Here is a 24,468-nt window from a genome sequence, read left to right as displayed (position 1 = left end):
GCCACATCCCCTCATCTGGATCCTCAGAGCAGTAGAGCCTGAGCCAGCTGCTGACAATCACTCCGTGGGCTTTGCAGTAAGTGGTGGTAGGCACAGACCACCATCTGAGCCCCCAGCCCCAAGTCCCTGCTGCTTCACATCCAGGATCAATCCTGTGGGCGCCCAGCTGGGACCGGGTGGGTGTTCCTGAAATCAGACCGCAGTCCCAGGCTCGGATCAGGGAACAGCAAGGTGACCCATGTTGCTGCGTCATCTATTCCAGGTCTCAGCCAGATGAGGCCCAGGCCTGGTCCTGCAGACCAAGAGTGAGTCTGCTGAGAGTGCCCTGGGGTTCAGTGACCAGCTACAGGGTCGGGCAGAGGGGCTAGACAGGGCCAGACCAGGAGGAGCGTGCCCTTTACCTTGGAGCATCCACCAAAGGTCTCCAGGAGGCTGGGACCAACTGGTCCAGTACCTTCCGTGTAGAACAGCCTGCTGGGAATTCTGGCACTTTTCAGTTACTTTCAGCCTGATTACTGGATCCAGAACCCCAGCACAGTCACAGCAAAAGAGCTGCCCACGTGCTGCAGGCCGTGGATCACCAAATGCAGACGAGGCCAGGGGCCAGGGGCTACAATCTGGGACTTGAACGGCCACATATGTCTGAGTCAAAGACAATCTCAGTCTGTGACACGTGAACACCACCACAGTGACGCTGCCAAAAGCCTGAGATGTCCTTGAGCCCTGCCTCCTCAGTGGAACATGGCCACTTCTCTCCACCAGAGGAATTCATGTGTTGGGACTCCTTTTACCCTCAGCTGCCCACTGGTCTGAGCCACAGGGAGGTGGCAGCATAGGGCTACCTGGCTCCTGTGACACACCCTGTTCCTGTCTCTGCTACTGCAGCAACAGTTCTCAATGTGCACCCAGGGGACCCAGGGTGCTGTGGGCCTTTATGACATCAGTCACCAGACACCTGGCAGCTGTCCTCTGAGTTGGGATGCTAAGTGCCAATGCTGATCATAAGTATCAGCAGATTCAACTCTTCTTTGTGATACTCAGTACCAATACATGTAGAGTTATAAGGAATTCTATGCTAAAATGTCTGAATACTCCCAAATCACACTATGAACTCACACTGATTAAGAACATAAACCTCGTGATATGCATCTTTTTTGGACGACCCCACAGTGGAGTCTCACCAGAGTGGCAAATCCATGTGCCCCGTGCGCTGTGCACACCTGCTCCACTGAGCCCTTGCTCAGTCCTCACTCACTGTGTGAGTGTGGTGCACGTAGTTGTCATTCCAAGGGGAGGAAGCCCCAGGCTGAGTGACAGCTGCAGGAGCAGGCAGTCCAGGGTGAGGCTCCGCTGCCTCCCCAATGCCCAGGGTGTTGCTGGGAAGAGAACTCAGTGAGCACCCAGAGCCAGGGTCTTGTCCAAGTGAGCGGATCCACAGCAAGACACCTGAGAAAACTCTGCGACTGGCAGAGGCAGACTGGCTCCTGTGCCTGGGGTCCAGGAGGGACTGTGCCCAGCGGTCTGACTTTCAGACGTGCACAGCTGCTCCGAGACGCTCTGCCTGTTTGGCTTTCCATGTAAACCAGACACTGGGCATCGTCCTGCCTTGAAACACGGGGAGATTCTTTTCTTCGGCGGGGAGGTCCCCATCCCCGACAGGGGGAACAGGGCTCTACGGGGTCCTCTGCCCCTCCCTGTGCCCCACTCAGGACCTGACACCCTGTGGAAGGCACAGTGCCCACTGCACTGAGGTCTGGCACCAAGCTGTGCCTCCCGGCAGTAGCGTCACCAACCTGTTGAGAGTCACATTCATGTCCTTGTAAGACTTAGAGCTGCAAAAAGTAAGGCAGGAAAAAGAATCATTCAAACTACGTCCAACACACATACGTGTCGTTCATGTTGGCACCTGAGAGCCACGGAGTTGACGTGCCACAGCAGCTGTGTGCATGGGAGGGGACCAGCACTGTGAAGATGGCCTCTGGGATGCCATGGGCCCCAGCACGCCCACCAGGCCGCTGCCTCCCCACACACCCTTCCTCGCCCACTGGATCTGAGCGTCTGTGCAGTTTGAAGCCCTCCTGACCAGGGAGAGAACCTAGGGGACACTGCGGCAGAACTGGGCAAGCAGGAGGGCTCTGAGTCTGTAGCTTCTGGGGCTCAGCAGCAGCCAGGAAGCCCCTGCTCCCCAGCCAGGAAGCGGCTCTGCCCTGGGTCACAGGGCACCTGTGCCCTCCATGGGACTCTCATGGGTGCCCGGGTACAGGTGCTCTGATGGGGCAGGAGGAGCCCAGCTCCCAGCAGAACCCCAGGGGGATGGACATGCAGGTCCTCACAGAGGCCAGGACCACAGCGGGAACAGAGCGCCCAGCATTTTGTCCTGTGACCTCACATAGCCAGTCCAGGGTGCTTCCTGTTTTCCTGGGCCATTTTTAGCAGAGTAACTGGGTGCTTCAGGAGTGAAGTTGAGCTTCGTGACACTGCGGCCACCTCTCCTTGCCTCTCCAAGTGAGCCAGAAAACTCTCACGTTGGCGACCTTTGGTGCTCTAGAACATTCTCTAGCTCTGCAGGGCCCGGTGGAAATGCTGGCTCCCCAAGAGTTGCTGTTTCCAAGTGCCTGCCCTCCACCCAGGGACCTGCCCTCTGTCCCCTGTCACAGATGTTTCGTCCCCTACAACCCTTGCTCTTGATCCACCAATGGCAGCTGCCCCCAGACAGCCTGTTGGCCCTCACAGGTCTCCTCCCCACCCTACCTGGGCACTGGGAGTCTGCCCGTCTCAGCAGCCCTTCGCCAGGTGCCAGGTGTTGGTCCTGGCTGTGGAGAACAGGGCTGTGGAGACATCAGCTGTGTGGCTTCCCCAACATCCTGTCCTTGTCCTCTGGAGGTAGGGAGCCCCTGTCCACCAGGGTCAGCCCTTGCAGTGGGCATGAGGCTGGAAGTCACCTTCTCCCAACTCCAGGGAGGGACCCATGACCCCAGCATATCCAGGGAGCAGTTCTTGACCCTCTGGCTACAGAGATTGGTTTGGGGATGGAACTGTGACCCAAGACAGTCACCAGAAACCAATTCCAGGGTTGAACTTAAAAAAGAACACTTCATGGGACTGGAGTCGTGGCTCAGTGGTAGAGCACGTGTGAGGCCCTGGGTTCCATCCTCTGCACCACATATAAGTAAACAAAAAGATCCACTGACAACTAAAAAATGTTAAAAAAAATCAAAAAGGACACTTCATGGGTTGCTTCAGGCGGGGCTCACAGGTAGAGAGAGCGGATGAGAATGTGGGCCAGGAATCGAGGAGCTTCCGTGGGCCAGTTGTCCTTAGCTAGCCCTGAGTAGGCTCCAGGATGAGCGCCCAGCACACAGACACAGACGTGAGGAAATCTAGCTGACCAATGGACTCCTCCTGGAACTGCTTAAGCCTCCAGGTGTGAGAACCTGCTGGTGAGAAACTGCTCCACTTCTCTACACGGTAGCATACAAAGGTTAAGGCGGAGCCACATATTCTATGCATAAGAGCCATCTGGAAACCAGTGTGTGACTTCCCGCGCCCCCTCTGCATGGTGGGGACTCAGCAGAGGACGCAGGAAGCTGCACTCTCCCAGGCCCCCAGATGGCTGTGCCAGGTCACACCAGGAAGCAGCGTGCGGAGAACACGGTGCGACCTGGGAACAGGCTGCTGGTACCCGAGGCAGAGCAAGACTATGTGCTGCCCACATGGTGAAAGGGCGGCACAGCCCATCTCCACCTGTTTCCCCTGGATCACGGATCTGCTAGGTCTCTCATATTATTTTTCCTGTTTGCTGGCCTTTCCTACCAAAGCCACTTGTAACTGTGGTGCGAGCTGTGCTCTCTCGGACACGGCGCGCGGGAGAGAAGGGAAGAAAGATTTCTTAAAACTACACTGCCCTCCTCCAAAAAGACAGATCAGTGCCAGGGAAGGTCAGGGACTGGCAGCCATGACATGCTTTAGATTTCCCACTACAGACAAGGCTCAGGACGCATTCTCAGTATTAAAGGTGTGTGACATCTGTCTCTCCTCTCCCCGCTGCGCTGCACCAGCCTCGCAGGTCCTTGTTCCTATGGCCCCATTGAAGTCACCTTGACCTCTGTCTGCACTCGGCCCCTCACCCCAGGGACAAGTTCTGAACCAGTCCCAGAACCAAGAGGTAGGCTGCACAGAAACGGCCAACACCACTCAAAGGGACACAGGCCACAAGAGGAGGACGGGGTCCTTCCAACAAGTGGTGCTGCAACAACCCCATGTCCACATGCAAAGAAGAAAGAACCCAGCCGGGAACCTCACACCTTCACAAAGTCAGCAGAAAACAGACCAAACTCCCAAATGGGAGACACCCCACGTACTGAAGGACACGGTTTGATGAGCTGGGCATCGGTGCAGGGTGAGAGAACGAAAAGTCACAGGGGCCAGAACACAAGACGCCTTCGCCCAAAATGCACAAAGAACACAGCGGCCCTGGCCGACGGCAAGACGCAACAGCCTGACCTTGGAGAACACAGCTAAAGCGGTGAGCCACAGCCGCCCCTGCTGGACAGCTGAGGCCCAGACACCGCCAGTGCTGCGGACGCCTGGGGCGGCAGGGATCTCCTTCACTGCCATGGGAACGGGAATGCACAGCCACCCAGGGGGCCGCCCGAGTTTTCCCAGGAAGCTGGACACACTGAGCAGATGGCCCAGTGGTCCTGCTCCTGGCACTGGGCCAAGTGCGTCGTGTCCACAAAAGTCTGTGGCTGTCTATAGCAGCTTCGTTCCTAACTGCCCCCAACCGGAAGCCACCAAGATGCCTTTCAGAAGGTCAGTAGGCACACTGGGCACATCCGGACACTGGGACGTTAAGCAATGACACACAGGAGATGGACAGACTGTAACTAAGCGCAGGATGCCACGCGACATGGCTCCCACCACCTGACCGTCTTGAAAAGGCCAAACCATGAGACAGGAATCAGAACAGAGGGGGCTGGGGAAGGGAGGGGAGAGCAGCTGGGGCAGCAGATGGGCCGTTCAGGCTCTGAAACTCGACTGCATGACGGTGACGGCGGGGGCCTGCCACTGAGCTGTCTCGAGGCAGAGGACATGCAACCACAATGTATCGGCACAGCTGGCCAGGCCTGGCCAGGCTGATAGGCAGCTTCCATCTGCACTGACTCGGTGCTGACTCACAGCTTGAACTGGGTGAGGCCACTGCTCCCCTGGAGACTAAGATTCGGTCCCTGGAGCCCTCTGCTCCTTCCCACCTTTCTATTGCCCCAAACTGCAAATCTCTGTCACATATAAAAATGACTCAAAATGTTTTTAAGCTTCCATAAGGAGTCATCGGTATTCAGTACTTTATTAAGTACCTACTACATAGTCAACGTGGACTTACACATCATAAAACAGCCCAAACAGGAAATTCTGACTAATTTTAAACAGGGAGGCAAGACATGAAGAGAAAGAACTGAAGTGATTTGTGGATTAGATCTGCTTCAGTCTAGGATTTCTGACATACCCATCATTTCATGTCACATGTAGTCTGGTGGTGACACACTGCTCTTTTAAAAATCAAAGCAATGGCTCTCGATAAATATTTTAGCATTCATGAAAAAAATATAATAATTAAAAATGCTTAAATTAAAGAGGTCTTGAGCTAGTAAAATCTCTTCCCAACCCAGCATTTTAAAGGAAAGGTCTATTTTCTTAGTTTTACAAATTGACTTCTCAAATGAAGACAGTACCCTTCCTTTTCTTGACGCAGAGTCGCACCAAACAGAAAAACAAAGTGATTTTTCCAAGTTTCCAAACAAAAGAGAAAACGCCTTTTAGTTGAAGTAATCTTGGGACATTTATTTCTCAAGTTCTGAAAGTTATGAGCAGTCAAACAGGGCAAGAGGGGGTGTTCTCAGCTGAGGCTCCCATCATGGACGGACCGGGGCCTGCTCTCCTCACCAGCGCCCAGCCTTCCCAGGGCCTTGGACATGATGCGCCACCAGCGGTGGGGGCGGGGGTGGCCGTGGCTTTGACATTTTTGAGCTAAAAATGTCAAGTATAAACGTGAATTACATCTGCAGATGTACAAATTAAAGACTGATCTCCTAAGACAGGGTTGTGTCACGCTTCACAGGCCCCGTGCATTCCTGAACCGCACCGGGAGCCCAAACTGCGTCACCATTGTGCAGCTGCGTGAATACACAGGGTGTGCCCGGGTGGCACAAAGGACATCCCAGTAATGCGCACCCCACCCCACAGAGGGGCAGACACACTGCTGTGGTCTCGGAAACACGTGAGTGTTTTATTAGCTTGAGCCACACTTGGCTGGTTTTCATAAAAACAGTTTCATTTAAAAAAAAAAAAAAAAGGAATCACGGCTGAACAATGACTATTCCACATAAAATCACTGTGGTCGAGAAAACAAGAGCTAAATTGGGAGACATTCTCACCCTGAGCCAACATTTGATTTGCAAGGATCAACTCCATCCCCGTCCAGAACGGAGACCTCAAGATCAGAGAGAAGCCACCCCAGCGGCTGCGGCCCATCCCTCCTTGTCAGGGGCTGTGGGACCCTTCCTGCTGTAAGGGACAGTTTAGGAGAGGAGACCTGGCCCCAGGAGACAGAGGAGGAAGGGCAGGACACAGTGTGTCACCTCCCACCCCTCCAGCTCACTAAGGACCACTCTGTCCTGCTTGGGCAGGTGGAATGTGCGCCCCAGCTCCCAGGGGGAAGCCTTGCACGTGGGACTTGGACCTCTGTGTGAGAAGGATGAGCAGGTCCTGCCAAGGGCGGGGCATCCCACAGGAAAAGGAAGTGGCAGCAGGGACCCACAGAGGAAGGTCCAGGGAGGACCCAGTGAGGAGACTTGGCAACCAGCGTGGGGCCTCAGGAGAAACCAGTCCTGCCCACACCCCGGTCTCGGAGATGGAGCCTCCGGAGGGTGAGGCAGCACATCTCTGCTGTTGGAGCCATCCTGCCTGTGGTGTTGTGTCACGGCAGCAAACACTGACTAATGCACTCCAATAAAATCTGCTTTTTGAAGAAAGCCCGAGGAATTTTCCCCTGATGATTTGTAAGCAGATATTGTGAGCATGGAATTGCATTTATTTTCAGGCCAGACTGTCAGACACAAGACAGATGCCAGGCTGATTTTGAGTTTCAGATACCATTCATCATTGATATAGGTGTTAGCTTTAATCCGCTTTATCAGCCTAAAATGAAATCCCTGATGAAGGACTTGTATCTTGAATACAAAGAAGTCTATTACTCAACACCTTCAAGAAATATTGTGCCCTGTAATTACAAGAGAATTTAAATTTGACCCAAATCGTACCTACCATATTTAACTCTCGCCTGTGGCAGACACGGGAGGAGCACTTAGGATGTGTCATCAGACCTGGACCCAGAGCCTGTGACCCGGTAGCCAAAGGGCGTGTCTTTCATAGGGATGAGGAGGCAGGTGTGTGGCACAGGTGAGCTACCACCCCCAGGTGTGCACTGGGGAGGAGGGTCTTAGGGAGCTGGGGAACAGCAGGGGCAGGGGCACCAGAGTCACATGACCTCTACTTGGTTGTTGAGCTGATAAGAAAACCACAGAAATGGAGTCGAGTGAGCCTGTTCCACACACCTCCACTCTCAGGTGTGAAGAGCAGACGTCTCTCGGCTCTTGAGCTCACCTGATTCCTCAGACCAGCCTCCACTCAGAGCTGCCCCAGGAGCCAGTTCCACTGCAGACAGATCCTCCGCACACTTGCCGCAGTATGTGCACCCCATCCTCACCAACTGTAGCACCTGCATCACCCAGAACCTAGTACCTCGTTATGAGAGTGCGGACACACATGTGTGTGCACACGCGCGTGTGCGCACACACACACAGATTCTCAAGAACGTGCCAACTGACCCCTGTTCTGCAGAGCTGAGCGCCCCTCTGGGACGTGCCCCCTGAAGTTAATCCCATTTCTACAGGCCCCTTGGCCATCCATAATTCCTCAGGACCAAGCCGGGGGCCTCCTGGGGGCCTGCCTTATCCTTACTGACCCTCAGAGGTCAATCACCTCCATCTGGACCCCACAGAGGGCTTCAGCCACAGCCCCCATCATTGTGCTTCCTGGGGCCCAGGAGGCGCTAAGCAGGAGAAAGGCTCTGAGCAGTTCAGGAGAAGCAAGGTCCACACCTGTCACCTGTCCAGTCCAGGGACCACCGGGTGCAGAAAGGAGGGTGTTTGAGGTCGGCAGCACCCCAACGCACACTGACAGGGCCGGTGCTGCCACTCGGCTATCTCCACCTGTGGTCAGGGTGGCCCTGCCCAAGTCAGATAACAAGGAGGACAGGGCTTGGTCTGAGGGAGAGTACAAAGGAGAGCCTCCTGGCTCCCCATCTGAGGCCCCTTCCCTGTACCCAGGCTCTTCTGCCAGTTCTGTTGCCAGAGGTCACTTCTGAAGCTGCCTCCTGCCCACAGCACCCGTGGACAAGCCCTCATGGTCAGCAGATGCCCAGGGAGCGGCATGTGCAGCCCAGGCCTCTTCCAGAGGATCAGAAACATACCCTCAGGGCAGCAAGGCCCTGCACTGGGAGCAGAACAGGCCTGGCCTTGTGCATTCTGTGGAATCACAGTCTGGGCTGAATGCCGCTCACCTGCGTAGAGCTGAGACACTGACCTTGCCTATGAGGCAGGCAGCCCCAGCTCACCTCAGGGGTTGGCTGCACCCGTGCATGGAACCCAGCGGTTTGCAGAGATGGATCGGGCCCGCCTGGTCCTGCCCCGAGGCTCCAAAATGCTATCGAGTGCCAATTTAACCAGAGTTTGACTGAATATCATAATAGGAGAAATATGAAATCATGAACTATTATTGCAATTAAAACCTCCATGAGCAATTAAGAAGACTCAGTGATGGATCAACTCAGTGATGTCCATCTTCAGAGGAATGATTGATGCCTTTAAGGAATACAGTCTCATAGTCACAGTTAGCAGGAATTGCTAGATTCATTTTAATACCATAAGCTCTTCAGATGGCCAAGCTTTATAACTTACAAATCTACCTGGTGTCTGGATGCTTTTATATTGTTATGTTTGAAAAACAGAATGACAAGGAGAAACTCAGAAATTAAAAAAAGAAAATATGATTTGTATTATTTGCCTCCAGGGAATGTAATTTACCATGATTTAAAGCAGAATTAAATGATAATTATCTTTTGGCACTAATATTAATATGTGCAATAAAACAAAAATTATCAGACTCTGAGTGAGGCAGAGCAGCGTTTCCGCTGAGGGGCCCATAAAACCGCAGGACGCCCGGCACACCAGGCTCTCCCCAGACAGGAAGCAGGGCTGGCTTCGCAGCCTGGGGAGGAAAGCAGACTCTCTCCTGGTAGGAGGAGGGTTCTGACAGTTGACAGAAACAGGGTCCTCCATGTTTCCTCCAGCTCGTGTGCAAAATCTTAAAAGGCACCAAATGAGAGGTCAGCAAAGCCAGAGGATTACAGAGGGAGGCCTGGGGCAGGCCTGTGTGCCCCAGAAGTCTGCAAAGCCTCAGCCTGGGCTCCAAGGGAGACCAGGCTCCCTCAGGCCCTGGAGGGAAGGACGCAGGCCACTCCCACACCAGCTTCAGATCCCAGGTTAATAACGTAAGACTGAGGTGTCCAGTGCCCGGTTCTGCTCTCTCTGTGAAGCTGGCCCTGGCGGAGCCCCGAAGGCAGTCCTGCAGCCTCAGGAGGCACAGAGGGGCCCCCGGGGTCCAGCAGGGGCCAGCAGGTGATGAACTGCTCGGCCAGTGGCCCCGCAGAGCCACCTTAGGACAGTGTGGGCTCAGGCTGAGGTGCTGACCTGGGAGGGCAAGAAGAGCCCTCAATCGCCCCTGGTTTTAGGAGCTGCTGGCAGTGAGGGCAACCCCCCACACTACAGCACTGTGCAGCACTGGGATCCCCAAGAATGAAGCACCCTCACAGAGGACAGTGGGAAACGTGACGTGGGCCTCCCCTGAGGAGACTCGGGCTGCCCCCCTCCCCTCAGCCCAAGCAGAGGGGCCCCAGGGCACTGCGACCCACATGATCCATTCTGACCCAAGGGGTGACCCAGCCCAAATCCCACTTGGTTCCCTCCTGGCCAGCATCGGACCCTCAGCAATGCCTCAGTGTCCGCATGGGGCAGAGGCAAGTGGAGGATCTGACTGGAAAATCGGTGCCCAAGCAATAGGCAGCCGAGGGTCTACCGGACCCTGCAGAGCCCGGTCCCCCAGCCGGACCCTGACCCCACTGACTGATGGGTTCTGCTTCACGCGACCCCTAGACTGGTGTGGTGCAGACGACGACACCCTGCCAGCCACATGGGCACAGAACATCCTGAGGCTTTGGGCCCTGGAGGGCACATGCCCAGCTCTTGATGTGCAGAAGAATGCAGCCCTGGGCCCTCGGGTCCTTCTCCAACAAGAGGGCCTCTGCCTCCCGGCCCTGCTGGGCTCTGCCACCTGTCCGGGGCTGAGCTCCTATTTCTGCCCCTTTATACTCCCTTCAGCAGGTAACGGCCCCGAGCAGAATCCCAATTAATCAGTGCAAATCAACACACGTTTTTTGGCATAAACTTAAGAAATCTGCATTGTTAGACACCTAGAGTAAAAAAGAACATGGTCATCTTGTTCTTAGTACTTTGTGAAAGATGAAGGCCCCTGAAACAAGGTGAGGACAGTGGTCTGGCCTCCTGCTGAGGAGGGGCATGCCCCATGGACCCCAGGATGAACCCGCCCTGAGGACAGTTCTCAGGTCACACCCCACTGCAGGTTCCTCTCCAGGCTGCGGGAAGCCAGCCTCATGCCAGCCACGCTCCCCCTCCCGCCACCTGGGCACTGAGAAGGACTGCGCACTTGGACTCCAGAGACCAGGGCCTGGGCGGCTGCCCCTGGCCCCACAGGCAGCATTCCATAAGCCCTGAAGGCCCAGCTCAAGCTCCCTTCTGAGAGAGGCCCCTCGTCTGGAAGGCCACCGAGCCCCAGCGCCTGGCATCTGGGAATCGCTGTGCATCTGAGGCATTCTCCAGCCAAGAAGTGAAACCCAAAGCTCCTCTTCCAAGTCCTAGAGGGGGCTTCAGGGCAGCCAGGCTGGGATCCGGGAAGCACCTGCCACGCCCCAGGGAAGAGCGATGGTCAGGTTTACACCAGTTAATCATGAGACACTCATGTGTCATCTGATTGAAAGAAACTTGCAAAATCTACCTGATAAATATTTGCCATACCTTTGTACCCGTTAGGAATACAGCAAAGCTAAGATGGTAAGATGACCCAAGACAGTGAAGAACCAACACCTAGTCTTAATTAGATAGGAAAAGTGGATACTGCATTCCTAAGTTTAAAAAATTGAGATTCTAGTCATTTCTTTAATGTATATTGATCATTAAATGAAAGAGATGCTTTTCTTGCTAAATGAGCAGAGAACATTTCATATATGACTATGTTAGCATTGAATTTCAATCAATATAAATCCAGAAGCCAAAGAACAGTGGTACTGAGATTCCCTCCTTCCTCACTATTTATCAACTTGGTTATACTTCTGTTTCGTTAATTCAGGTTTAGAAACAAATTCAATGGTACCAGCAGAGTGCCCATGGAATGTGTGATGGTAAGACTCTTTGTTGGTTTAGTAAGTACATATTTATTGTGGTAAATACACATTTATTGAGTAACTACTATGTGAAAAGCTTCACAAGCTGGGAGACTTGGTTTGTTTTGGAAGAATGGTCCCTTGGAAAAGCTACTGCCACTCTGCTGTAAGCCACGTGCTCACAGCACATACTCACTCCCATCCTATGTTTTGCTCACCTACAGGAACATCAGAGGACAGCTAAGCAATGCTGTTTGTTTCTAGGTTGGCCTTTTCTATAAAAGAAGATGAAAGAAAACTGACAAACTAAGAGAATTTTTAAAAACACAGAGTACTAAGTCACAAATTATTCATTTTTGGTCAAATAAATGTGCCCATGTCTACCAAAGATGATTATAAGTAAAAGTAGCTTTGAACAGCAGAAAATAAATATGCATACAGTTGATTGATACGTTTGAAACTTCAATGACAGTGGTGGCCATTATGTAAATCCTGTTTGTGATACATCATCTCACTGTTAAAACGGAACCAATTAAACACTGTTTTTAATGTCCCAAAATACCCTCTTCACACTGAGATAGACCTGCACCTGGATAGCTGTCACTAAACACAAATCTGACCACTCCTTTTCAAGCTCCACATCCACAAACCAGCTCACGCCACCTTCCTGTACTCTACTCACGCAGGCAGACTTAGATCAAGCAATGTGCAGGTAGCTGATGTGGACGGGACTTCCTGAAGCCCGATTTTCAGCCCCATGACCTACTGAAAGCCTGTCCAGCTTCCATGGGTTGATTGCACCTGGCAGGCCACCTGGCCGCCCAGAATAAGGCACAAGCAAGTGTCAAACAATGGTACACTTGTTCTTGGGGCTTCTGGGAGGCTCAACCTGCCAACCCCAAATGGCCCCTGCTCACAATGACCTGTGGTTAAGAGCGCCCAGGGATGGGGCTCACAAAGACTGGGCATGTGTCTCCCAAAGCTCAGGCACTGCACGTCACCCCCGCCCTGAGGAGCTCCCAGACCTACAGGCGAGCTCACGCACGCGTGTTGTGAGTGGTTCCTCCTGCATTAGTTTACAGAGTTCAGAAGCAAAGCCAATAGCTTCACGGTGCAAAAGCAACAAGACTGAGTTTCTAAAGTTTATGAAAGAAGTGCACAGATGCATATTTTTACACAACAGGGAGAATTTATGTGTAATATCATTCCTTAGTAAAAAATCAACACTTTACAAATCGTTTTGATTTCCTGCATTTGTACCCACGTATCTGGTGGTGAAACCTTTGGATCCTGCCTTTCTCAGCCCACCAGGAAGGTGAGGGACAGGGCTTGGCCGGAGCCAGGTGAGGGCCGCAGTGGGCTGGGAAATGCCCTGGGCAGACGCCAGGTGAGAGGGAAGGGCCAGGCCCCGGCCACCCAGTCCTCCCGGGCAACACCAGCCAGACACTCCTGATTCCGCCTGGGGCTGTGCCGCTGGGCAAGTGCACGGGTGAGAGCAGAGTCCAGCTGCTTGAGGACCCTGAACCTTGGTAAACCCCCCGACTTTCCAGTAAGTTGTTATTAAAAATGCATGTTGATGGAGACATAGAGACACCAGCACCCACCACGCCGACCACCTCGCAGCGGTCACCATGCCGCCTTCCCAGGAGGCAGCACAAGAAATCTCAGTTGTCAACAGCTCGGTCTCCTCTGCACCAAGCTCCTTGAAACCCCAAGATCACTCCCTTCCAAAATGAACTGTGGACACCAGCCAGAAGTCAACAGGAACTACAGGAAGAAGCAGGTTTCCTGAAACCAGCCAAAATTGCAACCATGGAGGACGCAACCAATGCTTGTCTACAGTCACCCAACACTCGATCCCAACAGTCATTGGTGTCTTTACATCAGACATTTCCATTTTCATACATAAACCTTTGAAGAATTTGGAAAGTGTAATAAGAAAACACCAACATCTTAAGTGCATCTGGTGGCCTGGCCATAAGTGACCCTCTTAGGACTCTGTGACCAAGTTACAGGACACAACGCCTGGCACTCCCGCAGGTGAAGCTCCCAGCTGAGGCGTGCATTTGCAACGGTCGTCCCACTTTACCTGAGTTTTTATTGGTCTTGTTCTGTCGGCTTTTGACTTGCTCGGTCCAGAGGGTGGGATAACGTGACGCAATATCTAGTGAAGTAAAAGGAGAATCATTCTCATCAAAGCCCCTCAAAGGTTCCAGCAGGTAGCAAAGCAAACAAAGTGGGTGTGACACACAAGTGCACATCACTCCCTCCTAAAGCAATTGTTAACGTGATCATGTGCACCAAACAAAAGGAAACGGTAAGACTACTATTCAAATATTGTTTTAGCATATTTCTTCTTTAACCAAAGTATGATTAAAAACAGTTTAAATCCAGACAGTTTCCTGAGAACTGGGTATTAGAAAACAACTTAGTGTATGAAAATGTACTGTGTGGCACAGATGGTTGTTCATTGAACACGCAGGTTTTCCCTAAGTTGAAAGACTCAACACAAAATATAATTTTTGGGAAAAAAATTTCAGGGATGTACCATTTTAGTGAGACTGTGTAACAAATGCATTTGAATATTTATAGTGAAGGTCAGAGCTCTGCCCTGAGAACACAGATTCTAACGATCCCTTCGCCCTCACCACCCAGACACCTCTGGCTCTCCTGTTTGGAATGGGGTGCCCAGGTGCAGAGAGGGTGTGGCCTTCAGCACCATGTGCGTGTCAGCTTATTTGCAAAGCAAGGTGCAACTGTATTCCAATCCCTGATTTATTTGTATTTATTTATATTTAAACCCTGATCCCAACTGATTCCCATTGACCTGAGGATTTGACCTGTCCAAAACAATTTATTAAAGGTGAAGAGAGGAAATCTATCCTCATCATAACAAAAATGTGAAAAGATGAATAGAGAAATGGCATATGTTATTGCACACTTTAGAAATATACACTTTATGTTATCTTAATTGTAAGATTCAGGGCTGGTGACGGCCCTCCAGCTGTCCCCCTCACAGATTTGTATTAAAAATGGAATATGTGAAGTACCATTCAACATCAAAATCCCCAGGAAAACAGCAGGTGCCCTCACAGAGGTTCAGGCCAAATATCTTGTTTGGGCATCTCTATTTAGGATAGACACTGAAACAAGTTTTGCAATCAAGAACATACCCTTCTTCTCACTTAAGTTGTGTGTGGTAGAAGTACCTGAGTTCACTGTCTTAGGAAATGCTCAGGACAGTAGCAACGATGACCCTCATGCCACACATCAGATCGCTAACCTCCTCATCCCACATAGGTGCAACTGGCATCCTTTGGCCCCTCCCACCCCGTGGCCACCTTTTCTCTCGCCCCTGTGCTGGAAGACCGCGTTCCTGGCTCATCCCAATCCTCTGTGAGTGGCATTCCTCACAGGGTGACCTGATTCTGCCTCCCAGCTCTCTGGCCTCCACCCCACAAACCCAAATCATCTCCCGGGCTCACCTTCCTCATCTCCTTGAGGCTGTGTCTCCAGCGCCGGAGCTGCGGCATCATCTGAATTCAGAACGGAAAAGATTTGCAAGGAGACTACAATTATGAGAGTAAGCTAAGTAAGTGTGCATGCAGGACAGAGCTCAGGACTCGCATGCAGCCCCACCAACCCCCACAGCCACCCTGAATGGACGCAGGGGCTGCACCCACGCCAGCCCCGACCAGACTCTGATGGAAGCCGCAGGGGCCACTGCTTCAAAATTCAGCTCAAGGCTGAAAACCAAGTCCCAGGCAGGAGATGCTAGATGTGGCCCTGAGCCATTGGGCCAATTCCCAGCCCCAGGATGGCTGGGGAAGGGGTGAGACACCAGGAGCAGGGGAGGCTAGATCTGGGAAAGGGTTCAAATCAGCAGAGTGGTGAACTTAGGTCATCAGGAGTCGAGGAGGAGACTAGTCTGGGGGACAGGGAGGGCGGCTACAACCAGCACTGGGTGCACCCCCCTTTGGTGTGTGGAAAGGCAGCAGTTAGGGAGGCGTGGGCTGGACCACTGGCTGCCACCTCTGTGCACCTTGAGCTCCCCCTCCTGCAGAATGATGCAGAAGCATCACACAGGAGGAGAGGTGGGTGGGGTGAGGGCTAGGAGCAGGGAGCAGGCTGGGTGTGGCCACCCCTGCTGTGCAGAGGGCACCTGCTCAACGGACCATTTTCACTCAGACACCTGAGAGGTGTCCTCCAGTTCCCGGGGAGGGGCAGGAGTAAGAGCCCAGACACAGCCTGCCTGCTCCAGAGCTCCTACTCATCCTGCTCTGGGACCAGCCCCGCTGGGCAGTGGGGAGACCCTGGGCCCCCAGGACCCCCCCCTTCTCTACCCAGGCTTGCCTGTGCCCCCTGCTAGGTAGTGATTTCAGGATAAAACACAAGATGACGGCAGACCCTGGGCCTATCTGCTAACCCTCCCTGCTGAGGAATAGCAGTGAAGCTTAGCATAAGGTTTTTTAGGAGGAAAGCCAAAACGAAATTTTTAAAAATCTTTAACATTGAGCTCTCTTGTTTATGGTCCAAATAAAGACAAAAACGTGACATCCTTTGATAGCAAAGTCTGAGCAGAACAACAATGGTAGCCAGAGCCAGGCCCATTTCTACTAAATGTTTTGCCATGTTCTCAGACGAGAAGCTGAAGTGAGAGCCGGTCCAAGGCCCCTGCTCCAAGTCCTACGTGCACATGGGGAAAACCCTGCAAAGGCCCATCCTCAGTCTTCAGGGCTGGTGACGGCCGTCAGATGCGGAGGTCTAAGCAGGTTGCCACTCTGGGCCCTCCAGCTGTCCCCAGACTCATGGGGTCCCTGCCATCTAAGGGCTGCTGGCTGCCCAGGGCGAGGGAGGTGAGGGGTGGGGGTGTGGCCAGGGGGGGCAGAGCCTTTGCTGTGCTCTCCCTGGACCCCAGGCACCCTCAGCCTGTCCTGTGCTGCCCTGAGCAGCTCTGTGTCAGCACAAGCCCTGTGGGGGCCAATGCAGCCCGAGGACATGAGACAACCGTCTCAGCGGCTATGTTCCCCATTTTCCTTCTGTTAAAGGCCTGTCTGCTGGCTGGGGGCGTCAGTTCATTTTCGTGCCCACACACCAATTCCCCGGGATGGCTCCACAGTGGGTTCCATGAGCATCTACAATCCTAACCATCAGGAGGAGAACCGTCCTTGAGCCGGATCCTCCCTCTCCTGCTCCTCCCTCTTCAGCGTTTGATTGATTTCTAGAAGCATGAACATTGCCACTTCCTTTTCCCCGACCTTCAGTCTGAAGACCACCAATATCTCACAGGTGCAGACCCAGACCCTCACTCGAGTGCTTGGTGCCCTGTCCCTTCTTCCCCTCGCAGACCTGTCAAGCCAGGACCCCATTCTGCCTGTCACTTTGACAGCTGGAAAATGAACGGGCACTCTTCCTGCACCGAGAGCTCCATCTCCCAGGGACTGTGGTCCGAGTCTACATAACCACCTCCCTCCCATCCCCATCGAGTGGTCTCTGGGCAGCTGGAGGTGACCAGGTGGCCACCCTTGTCTTTCAAAAGCAAACACCTGACAAACGTTCCTCCCAGGAGGGACGGAGCCTGTCAGAGTTTCACTGTATGTTTCAGGAATGTGGTTGAATAAACCAGGGTCCGTTTGTCTTTACGTTACTCTTCTTTGCTACGGTTCATCATAATAACCCAGATCAGGGAAAGAAAGTCTAAGCTCTTTGCCCCAAAGTCTGATTTCATTTAACCTGGAAAAGATGAAACCAGAAAGGGGCCTAGGATGAGGACCACCACCCTGGTAGCCACAGAGGCACCTGCAGCCCCTGGAAGCTGACCCTGGCCAAGGAGTGGTTCTTAAGGGAGGAGCTTAATGGCCCTGCGCAGGAGGGGTGAGACCACAGTGACTCAGGCAGGAGCCCAAGCCTGAACTGGCCCCTCCCTAGGGTCCTCCCAGGGACACAGTGCGGCAGTTCTGATACAGTCAGGGCAGGAGCCCCGAGGTGGACCCCAGGGCTGGCCAGGGATGTGCACCATAGCCACAGGGTGACTGCAACCCCAAGACTGACCCCATGTCTGTTGAACAAATAAAGAACTGACCACTATTTCAGCTCCATTACCATTACTAATACATGTTTAAGTCTCAACTTGAGAAGTCACTTCAAGGCACCAACTGGATTAGATACGAAATATCATCATGAAAATTGATGTTAAGATAGTTACCTGTTTTTCCTGTGCCTTCCCGTGGAGGTAACTTTTCATTTACAGAACCTAAAAGAGAAAAATAAAAAATGAAATTATTTTTGGTCACCAAATGGTGATCAATAATTTAGGTGAGCAGCTATTTCCTCATTTAACAAATGCACAATGCCTTGGCACTTTATAGGTAAGGGCTACAATTTTCTGGTATGTGGAGGAGCCACAGCCACAAAGAGATGGCCTTCAGGCCACACAGGGTTCTGTTCCTGGGCTGGGAGGTGCATGTAGGGCTGCCAGTCCTGTGTCCAGCCTCTCTCCCCAGAAGGCCACAGTGACCTGCTAAGCAGAGACCATACCTCAGGGTCCTGAGGCAATGGAGGCAGCAGAGGAGATGGTTTTAAAAATAACTGATTAAAGATAATAGTTAACTAAGTAATTAACTAAAGACAATTTAAAGCCCTTGCATTTGCCTGAATCAGATTCATACAGAAGAAAATTGAAGAAGTACCTTTTGAGAGGATCAGAGGACATGGGAATTTGTCACAGGAGCTTTGACACTTAGGCGATACTGCCGGGTCTGTATCACAAAGGCAAGGAGAGGAGGGGACAGTGTGGTTCTTCTTTTACAAGGGATCAAAACTGCTGTGAGTGCTTCCTGTCACTCATCATTACTAAACCTACTCAAAGCATTTTTTTTAATTCCGTTCAGATTAACTTAGAACTACCATCCTCCTGTGCTGGGTGATCTCCTTAGCAAAAACATCTCAGAACTTGAAACTGTTCTTGTTTCATTTTGAGTGTGCTACTGAAATGCAGACCAGCACCTACACCGAAGAGGGGACTAGCACGTTGTTGGGTGGGGCAACAGGTGCCAGGAAGTGCACAAGCCGCCCTCCTGGCTGAGGGGGACGGCGGGGACGGCAGCTCAGCTCCCGGGTGCCAGGTCACTGTGGGAGCTCCACTCCACAGGACCAGTGGGGACGCAGCCAGCCCAGCGCCTCCTCTCTGGAGGGCCTGAATCAGCCAGCACAGCCTGGGGAGGTGGTCAGCAGTCTGTGAGCACTGTCTGTGAGACTCAGAGCTGCTAGCGGGTGGACAGGCACAGGACTCCTGGTCTGGCTGGTGGTCACCACTTTTAGGCACTGGCTGAGGACCCTTCCCGCCAGCTGCCTGGCTGCTTGGTTAACTGGGGCAGCACTTCCAGGCTCGGAGCACCAGGCTTCCTCGTGGGGAGGGGCTGCCCCTGGGGCCTCCTGGCCTGCAGACAGTTTTGCTGGCCCCTCCGTGTGCCACTTCTTCACAGAGCCAGATTTGAAGAGCTGGCTTCTTACTCGTCAGCTTATGTTCATCATATGCTGCTGCAGTGACTCAAAAGCAATTTCCTTCCTTTGACTGGAAATGACAAAATTTCAGTAATATTTCTGAACATTAGTGAATGGGTTTTGACTTTGACTGAAATATAAACATGCCCAATAAGAAGTACCCACCCCCATGAGAGCGTTGCTCGACTGAATTAAGAATGTTTCTTGTGATCTGCAGATAGGAGGGTATGAACTGCAGTCTGACCAGAGGCGGTCAGGCAGCCTTCTCCACCTCCCCCAGTGCTGCAGCTGGCCAGCAGGCCCCACGTTCAGCCAGCTCTTACTTCAACAAATCCACGCAAAAACAGTCCTATCTCCTGTTCGTGTGCAAAAAAGAACTTCCCAGCAGAATCGAGCATCCTTCCTGGACCTCACGCCCTGGGTCCACACTGTGCTACTCAGGACTTGGACGTGGGACCAACGGTGCATCTCCTCAGGGTTCCCGCGCCTCGGGACAGGACTCTGGCCTTCCTGCACAGCCTGCCCTGCAGCGTCCTGGTCCTGGCTGCAGGGACGTTGACGCCACTCTCTGCACACAGCACAGCTATGGAAACTAGCCTGAGTCCAGAGCCAAAAGGACAAAGCTCTTCCCCACTTCCCTTCCTGAAGGCAGGGTCTGCTGAACTCCCAGGGGCGCCAACTGGTGGGGTTCCAACAGAGGGCCAGGACAGGAGTGATGAGCATGACCCTCGGCGGTCGGCATGTGTTCTGAGATGCTGGGCCAGTGGGTAGCTTCCAGACTGACCTCCCTCCGTTCACAGGTGGGAAGACCCCACTCAGCCACGCTCCTCAGACCAGCCAGGCCACAGTTGGAGCTCCCGCATTTCTGAGCTTTTGTGCCACTTCATGCACAGGAAGGGGTGGCTTTTCAGCTCTCCGGGTATGTGTTTCCTGAGAAAGACTCCACGAAGCACACGCGAGGAAGCCTCCAAGCCCTAAGCAGGGGCAATGAGCTCTTCAGGCCTGTAGTTCTGCAGGCTCAATTCAAACCCAGCAGTGACGAGGGCTTGCCAGACGGCCCAGCTGAATGGGTCACAGGCTGCTGAGAGTCAGAGGCCTAAGATGGCTCCTTCACTCAGCACTAGATGCACTTTAACAACAAGCAAGGAGACCAAGACGGTGACAGGGAAAGTGGGGGTCCCGGGGGCCAACCAGGGCAGGGAGGCCTCTTTCAGCTGGGGAAGGGGCGGCTCCCCAGAGCTGAGCCAGCCAGAGAGCTGCCCTGCTGCACTCACACTCCTTGGGCAAACGGACACGTTAGCCTTTGCTTTGGGGCTGAGAGCGCAGAGGGATGGTGAGGGACACGTTCTTCCCGACAGAGAGGCATTTCTGCTCCTGGCTCTTCTCAGTGGTGCTGGCTGCTCCTGCCTTCTCTTTCTCTAACCAGGACAGCAGGAAAGTGACCTGAAAGCTTGTGTTGAGGCCAGACAGCCTGTGGGCAGAGAAGGAGCACGTTCAGCAGAACACACGCCGCCGCCCCTGGCCCGGGGCCTAGGGGCCCCTTCAGCTCTCCCTGCCTCCGTGTCCTCATCTGTAAAACCAGGTTGGAGGGAAACCAGCGCACAATGTTGAACGTCTGCTTAAGTCATAGAGCCACACAAAGTCCAGCTGTACTGCTGTGTTTGCTACGTCTGGGGTGGAAGACCCGTGCCATCTCCGCTCGACCAAGCCATGGAAAGCAGGCATCATGCAGGGCCACAGTGGCCACATCACCCCAGCCCCTCTGCCATGGTCTCTCACCCACGGTTCCACATGCATCCCTTGTGTGCAAGGAATTCACCACTGGACAGTCGGTCAGATTTGGGGAGATGGCATCAAATGATAATGTCCAGTGAGAGTCCAACGCGCCCAGCTCATGCCCAGGTAGTTCTTAGGGCACACTGGTCTCTGTCATAAGCAGTCTGCATGCATTGGGTCTCTCAGTGCAGAGAGCGCCTGTCCATGCCACTCCACAGAGGAGGGACTGTGGCCCAGGAGGGCACCTGGCTAGTGAGCAGCAGAGCTGGCCCAGGAGGTCTGCTGCCCTTGGGAGACGACGTGGTCTGAAGTCAGAGGTCCCTCTGCAGAAGATAGGTGGTGAGCGGGCACCAGAGAAGCAGGCTAGAGAGGACGGTGGGAAGGAGACCACAGGGGCTGGCAGGGCCCAGGGCTGTCTGAGGACATAGAGGCTGCAGGCCCTGCCTCTGCACCATCTGCTGACACCGCAGACACAGCTCCCAACAGGACCACAGCCCAGAGCAGAAACCAGTGCGGGCCCATGAAGAGCCTGGCCCTCAGGCCTGTCCCCTGGCCCTGGATGCACTGCTGGACTTTAGCCAGCTGGCCGGCTCCCAGGTATGGACCTCCAGGGGTGCACAGGAGAGCCCGAGAGGACTGTGCAAGAAACACAGAGGACAGAACTGCCCAGCACAGCACTGGGCAGAGTCACAAGAGCCCCGACTTAGGGATCCATGCCAGGGGAGGAAGGAGAGGAAGCCTGGACAGTTTCCAGTGTTGAAATGGACATAAGGGGTGATAGGAAAGGTCCGTGGTTCACACAGACTCCCCAGCCCTGACCAGGCTGGGAAGCACAGACTTCACAGGGACAGACATCCCAGCCACGTGGGCCTGAGACAAAGGGGAGGTTTCTGAGTTCACCTGAGTGTCACTGTGTCACCTGAGACATGACGAGGATGTACTCTTGGCCTGTGACAGTGGGCAGGCAGGACCCCTGTGCCTGGCTGGGTCCCCCAGGGCGCTGGACCAGAGCTCTTCAAGACCCACACAGTTCCGTGGGACAGAGCCAGGACAACGCCAGGACAGCAGCCCGGGTTCTCAGAGAAGCTCGGTCAGTACCTGCAAAGACCTAAGCAGACACTTGCCTCCTGGACGGGGCAGCAAAGGACAGAAGGCTCACACGACAACCGGCAGCACTTGACAAGCTCCGTGGCCCAAGCCTCTGGGCTCGCCAGCGGCCTCTGCAGGGGTCAGAGCCAGGCCCGGGAGGGAGGCCACGCACCTGCCACTCCTCCCCACTTCTGTCCTCGACATCTCCTCCATGGGGCAGGAGCCCCCCAGGGTCAGGGCAGACTGCACACATGCAGACCCAGAAGGTGCCACCTCCCTGTTCCCAAACTCAGGGAAGTTGTACCAGATCCCAATCCTAAGCCTGCCCTGGCCAGCAGTCAGTGCCCCACAGAGGAAGATGCTGTGCTCCTGGGTTCAGCATCCTGAGCACAGTCTGCCACTCCACTCTGAGCCCCAGAGGGCTTGGCAGAGAGTGGTTTATTTACATTTCCTGAACATTCATGATCTTCAAGGCACAGGGATTAGAAGTGTCCACGTTGCCTGCTCTAGGGACAACCAGGTCACACAGCAGGTCAGCTTCACCCAGGCCTATGTGGATGCTCAGGCCACAAGGCAGCAGGGTCCTGCAGCCCACGGTGACTTCTGACTGACCCAGTTGCCATGAGATACCAAACAGGGTGGAGCAAATCAGTCAGGTGGCAAGGGGCTGGTGTGGCCACCTGGTTCCCAGCAGGTGGTCAGCTGGAAGAGAGACAGGCAGTCCCAGGTCCTTGCCAACAGCAGGCCTCTCATAGCATGCAGGTGGCCATCCCTACTGCTCACCTGGGTGGACACACTGTGGCCTGGGCAGCTATGTGGGGCCCTGGCCTCACTCATGCCATCTGCAGGAGGGGCTGGGCCCATGGACGGCACCACGTGGAGACTTGTCAGGAGGCAAAACCTCTGTGTCAGGGCCAGGCCACTGTCGGGGCTTGTCAAGCAGGGGTCTTAAGGCACACTGACCTCCCTGCTGGAGCCAGGTCTAGCGGGTGCTCGTCACCATGCAACAACCAGTGACCCAGTTCTGTCCTCGTGTCTTCTGTCTGTTACAGGGGCCTCCCCCACGCAGGGGCAGCTCCTTCTCATCGTGCACCCAGCTTGGACTCCGGCAGCGATTTGCCATTTCTGCAGATGCAGAAGCCAAACCCAGTCCAGCCAGTCTCCCAGTGAGCCTCTGGGGCCATGGTGGATGTGGAGAGCTGCGGGGCCTGGGCTTCACAGGGCTGGCCTTCGCTCCAGGGGTCTCCCTTCCCCTAGTGATTCTGGTGTGAAGTAGCCTGGACTCCTGGCTAGTAGTGCACAGGGCAGAAGGAATGTTCTGCACCCACTACCCACAGGTGAGGCCCCTGATCGTCCCCAATCCAAGGACTTCCTTCTCTAAAGTCATGAAAGGAGGAATTTCCCATGAATTTCCCCTTACACAAGTCGGGAGCCGTTAGGAGACGGCCCCTGCTTCCCCGCCTGTCTCACACACACTGGGTTTAAGAGTAAAAGCTTCACATTCTTTAAGTCAGAAGCCTCAGTGCAGCAGTCAGCCTGTAAGAGGGTCACACAATTTAGGGTCCTCAAAAGTCCCCCCACACCTAACTCTGTAGTTACACACAGGAAAGAAAACAAAAGACGCTTGTTAAAAAAAAAAAAAAGCAGCAGCAGCAGCATTAGTATCTGACCAGCTGTCCCTCTCCTCAGTCTATACCCAGAGGACTGAAAACAGCACACTACAGGGACACAGCCACATCATGTTTATAGCAGCACAATTCACAACAGCTAAACTGAGGAGCCAACCTGGATGCCCTTCAGTGGATGAATGGATAAAAAAATGTGGCATCTATACACAATGGAATTTTACTCAGCAATAAAAGAGAATAAAATCATGGCATTTGCAGGTAAATGGATGGCATTGAAGAAGATAATGCTAAGTGAAGTTAGCCAATCCCAAAAAACAAATGCCGAATGTGTTCTCTGAGATAAGGAGGCTGACTCATAGGGGGGTAGGGAGAGGGAGCATGGGAGGAATATGAATTCTAGATAGGGCAGAGAGTTGGGAGGGGGAAGGGAAGGGGCATGGGGTAATTAATGGTGGTGGAACGTGATGATCATTATCATCCAAAGTACAGGTATGAGACACGAATTGGTGTGAATATACTATGTATACAACCAGAGATATGAAAAATTATACTCTATATGTGCAATAAGAATTGTAATGCATTCTGCTGTCATATATAAATAAAAAATCAATTTAAAAACCGCCTATGCTTGTTTTCCTTTGCATAAAACCTCCAGAGAGACGGAGGCTGTAGTGGTTTAGATGTGAGGAGTCCCCAGAAGCTCACTTGTGAAGCAAGCCAAGAATGCTCAGAGGTGAAATGATCAGGCTAGGAGAGCCTCACCCAATCCATGCTTCAGTCCACTTCATGGATTAACTGGGAGGTGATGATGGCAGGAGGGGTGTGGCTGGAGGAGGGTCCCCGGGGGCGTCCCTCGGGGTCTATGCTTTGTCCCTGGTGTGCAGAGCTCTGCCTCCT

General features: G+C 53.5%; 1 protein-coding gene across 2 annotated transcripts in view; it reads right to left on the bottom strand.

Annotated features, from left to right (window-relative positions):
- Positions 1–24,468, bottom strand: part of SMOC2 (SPARC related modular calcium binding 2) — a 152,044-nt gene that overhangs the window by 63,940 nt on the left and 63,636 nt on the right. Inside the window, exons 5-7 of one of the 2 annotated variants that reach the window (XM_081294544.1) lie at positions 17,781–17,828; positions 15,061–15,144; positions 13,665–13,739 (exon numbers count right to left, since the gene is read on the bottom strand). In XM_081294544.1, coding sequence (XP_081150670.1) covers positions 13,665–13,739; positions 15,061–15,144; positions 17,781–17,828 — 207 coding nt within the window. The remainder of the gene's footprint in view (positions 1–13,664; positions 13,740–15,060; positions 15,145–17,780; positions 17,829–24,468) is intronic. The other variant, XM_081294545.1, reaches the window with a different exon arrangement.

The sequence above is a fragment of the Spermophilus citellus genome, assembly GCF_964194105.1.
Source record: "Spermophilus citellus genome assembly, chromosome: 5".
Lineage (NCBI taxonomy): Eukaryota > Metazoa > Chordata > Mammalia > Rodentia > Sciuridae > Spermophilus > Spermophilus citellus.
Note: the sequence above shows the minus strand (reverse complement) of the source record. Positions and strands in the feature narration are given on the sequence as shown.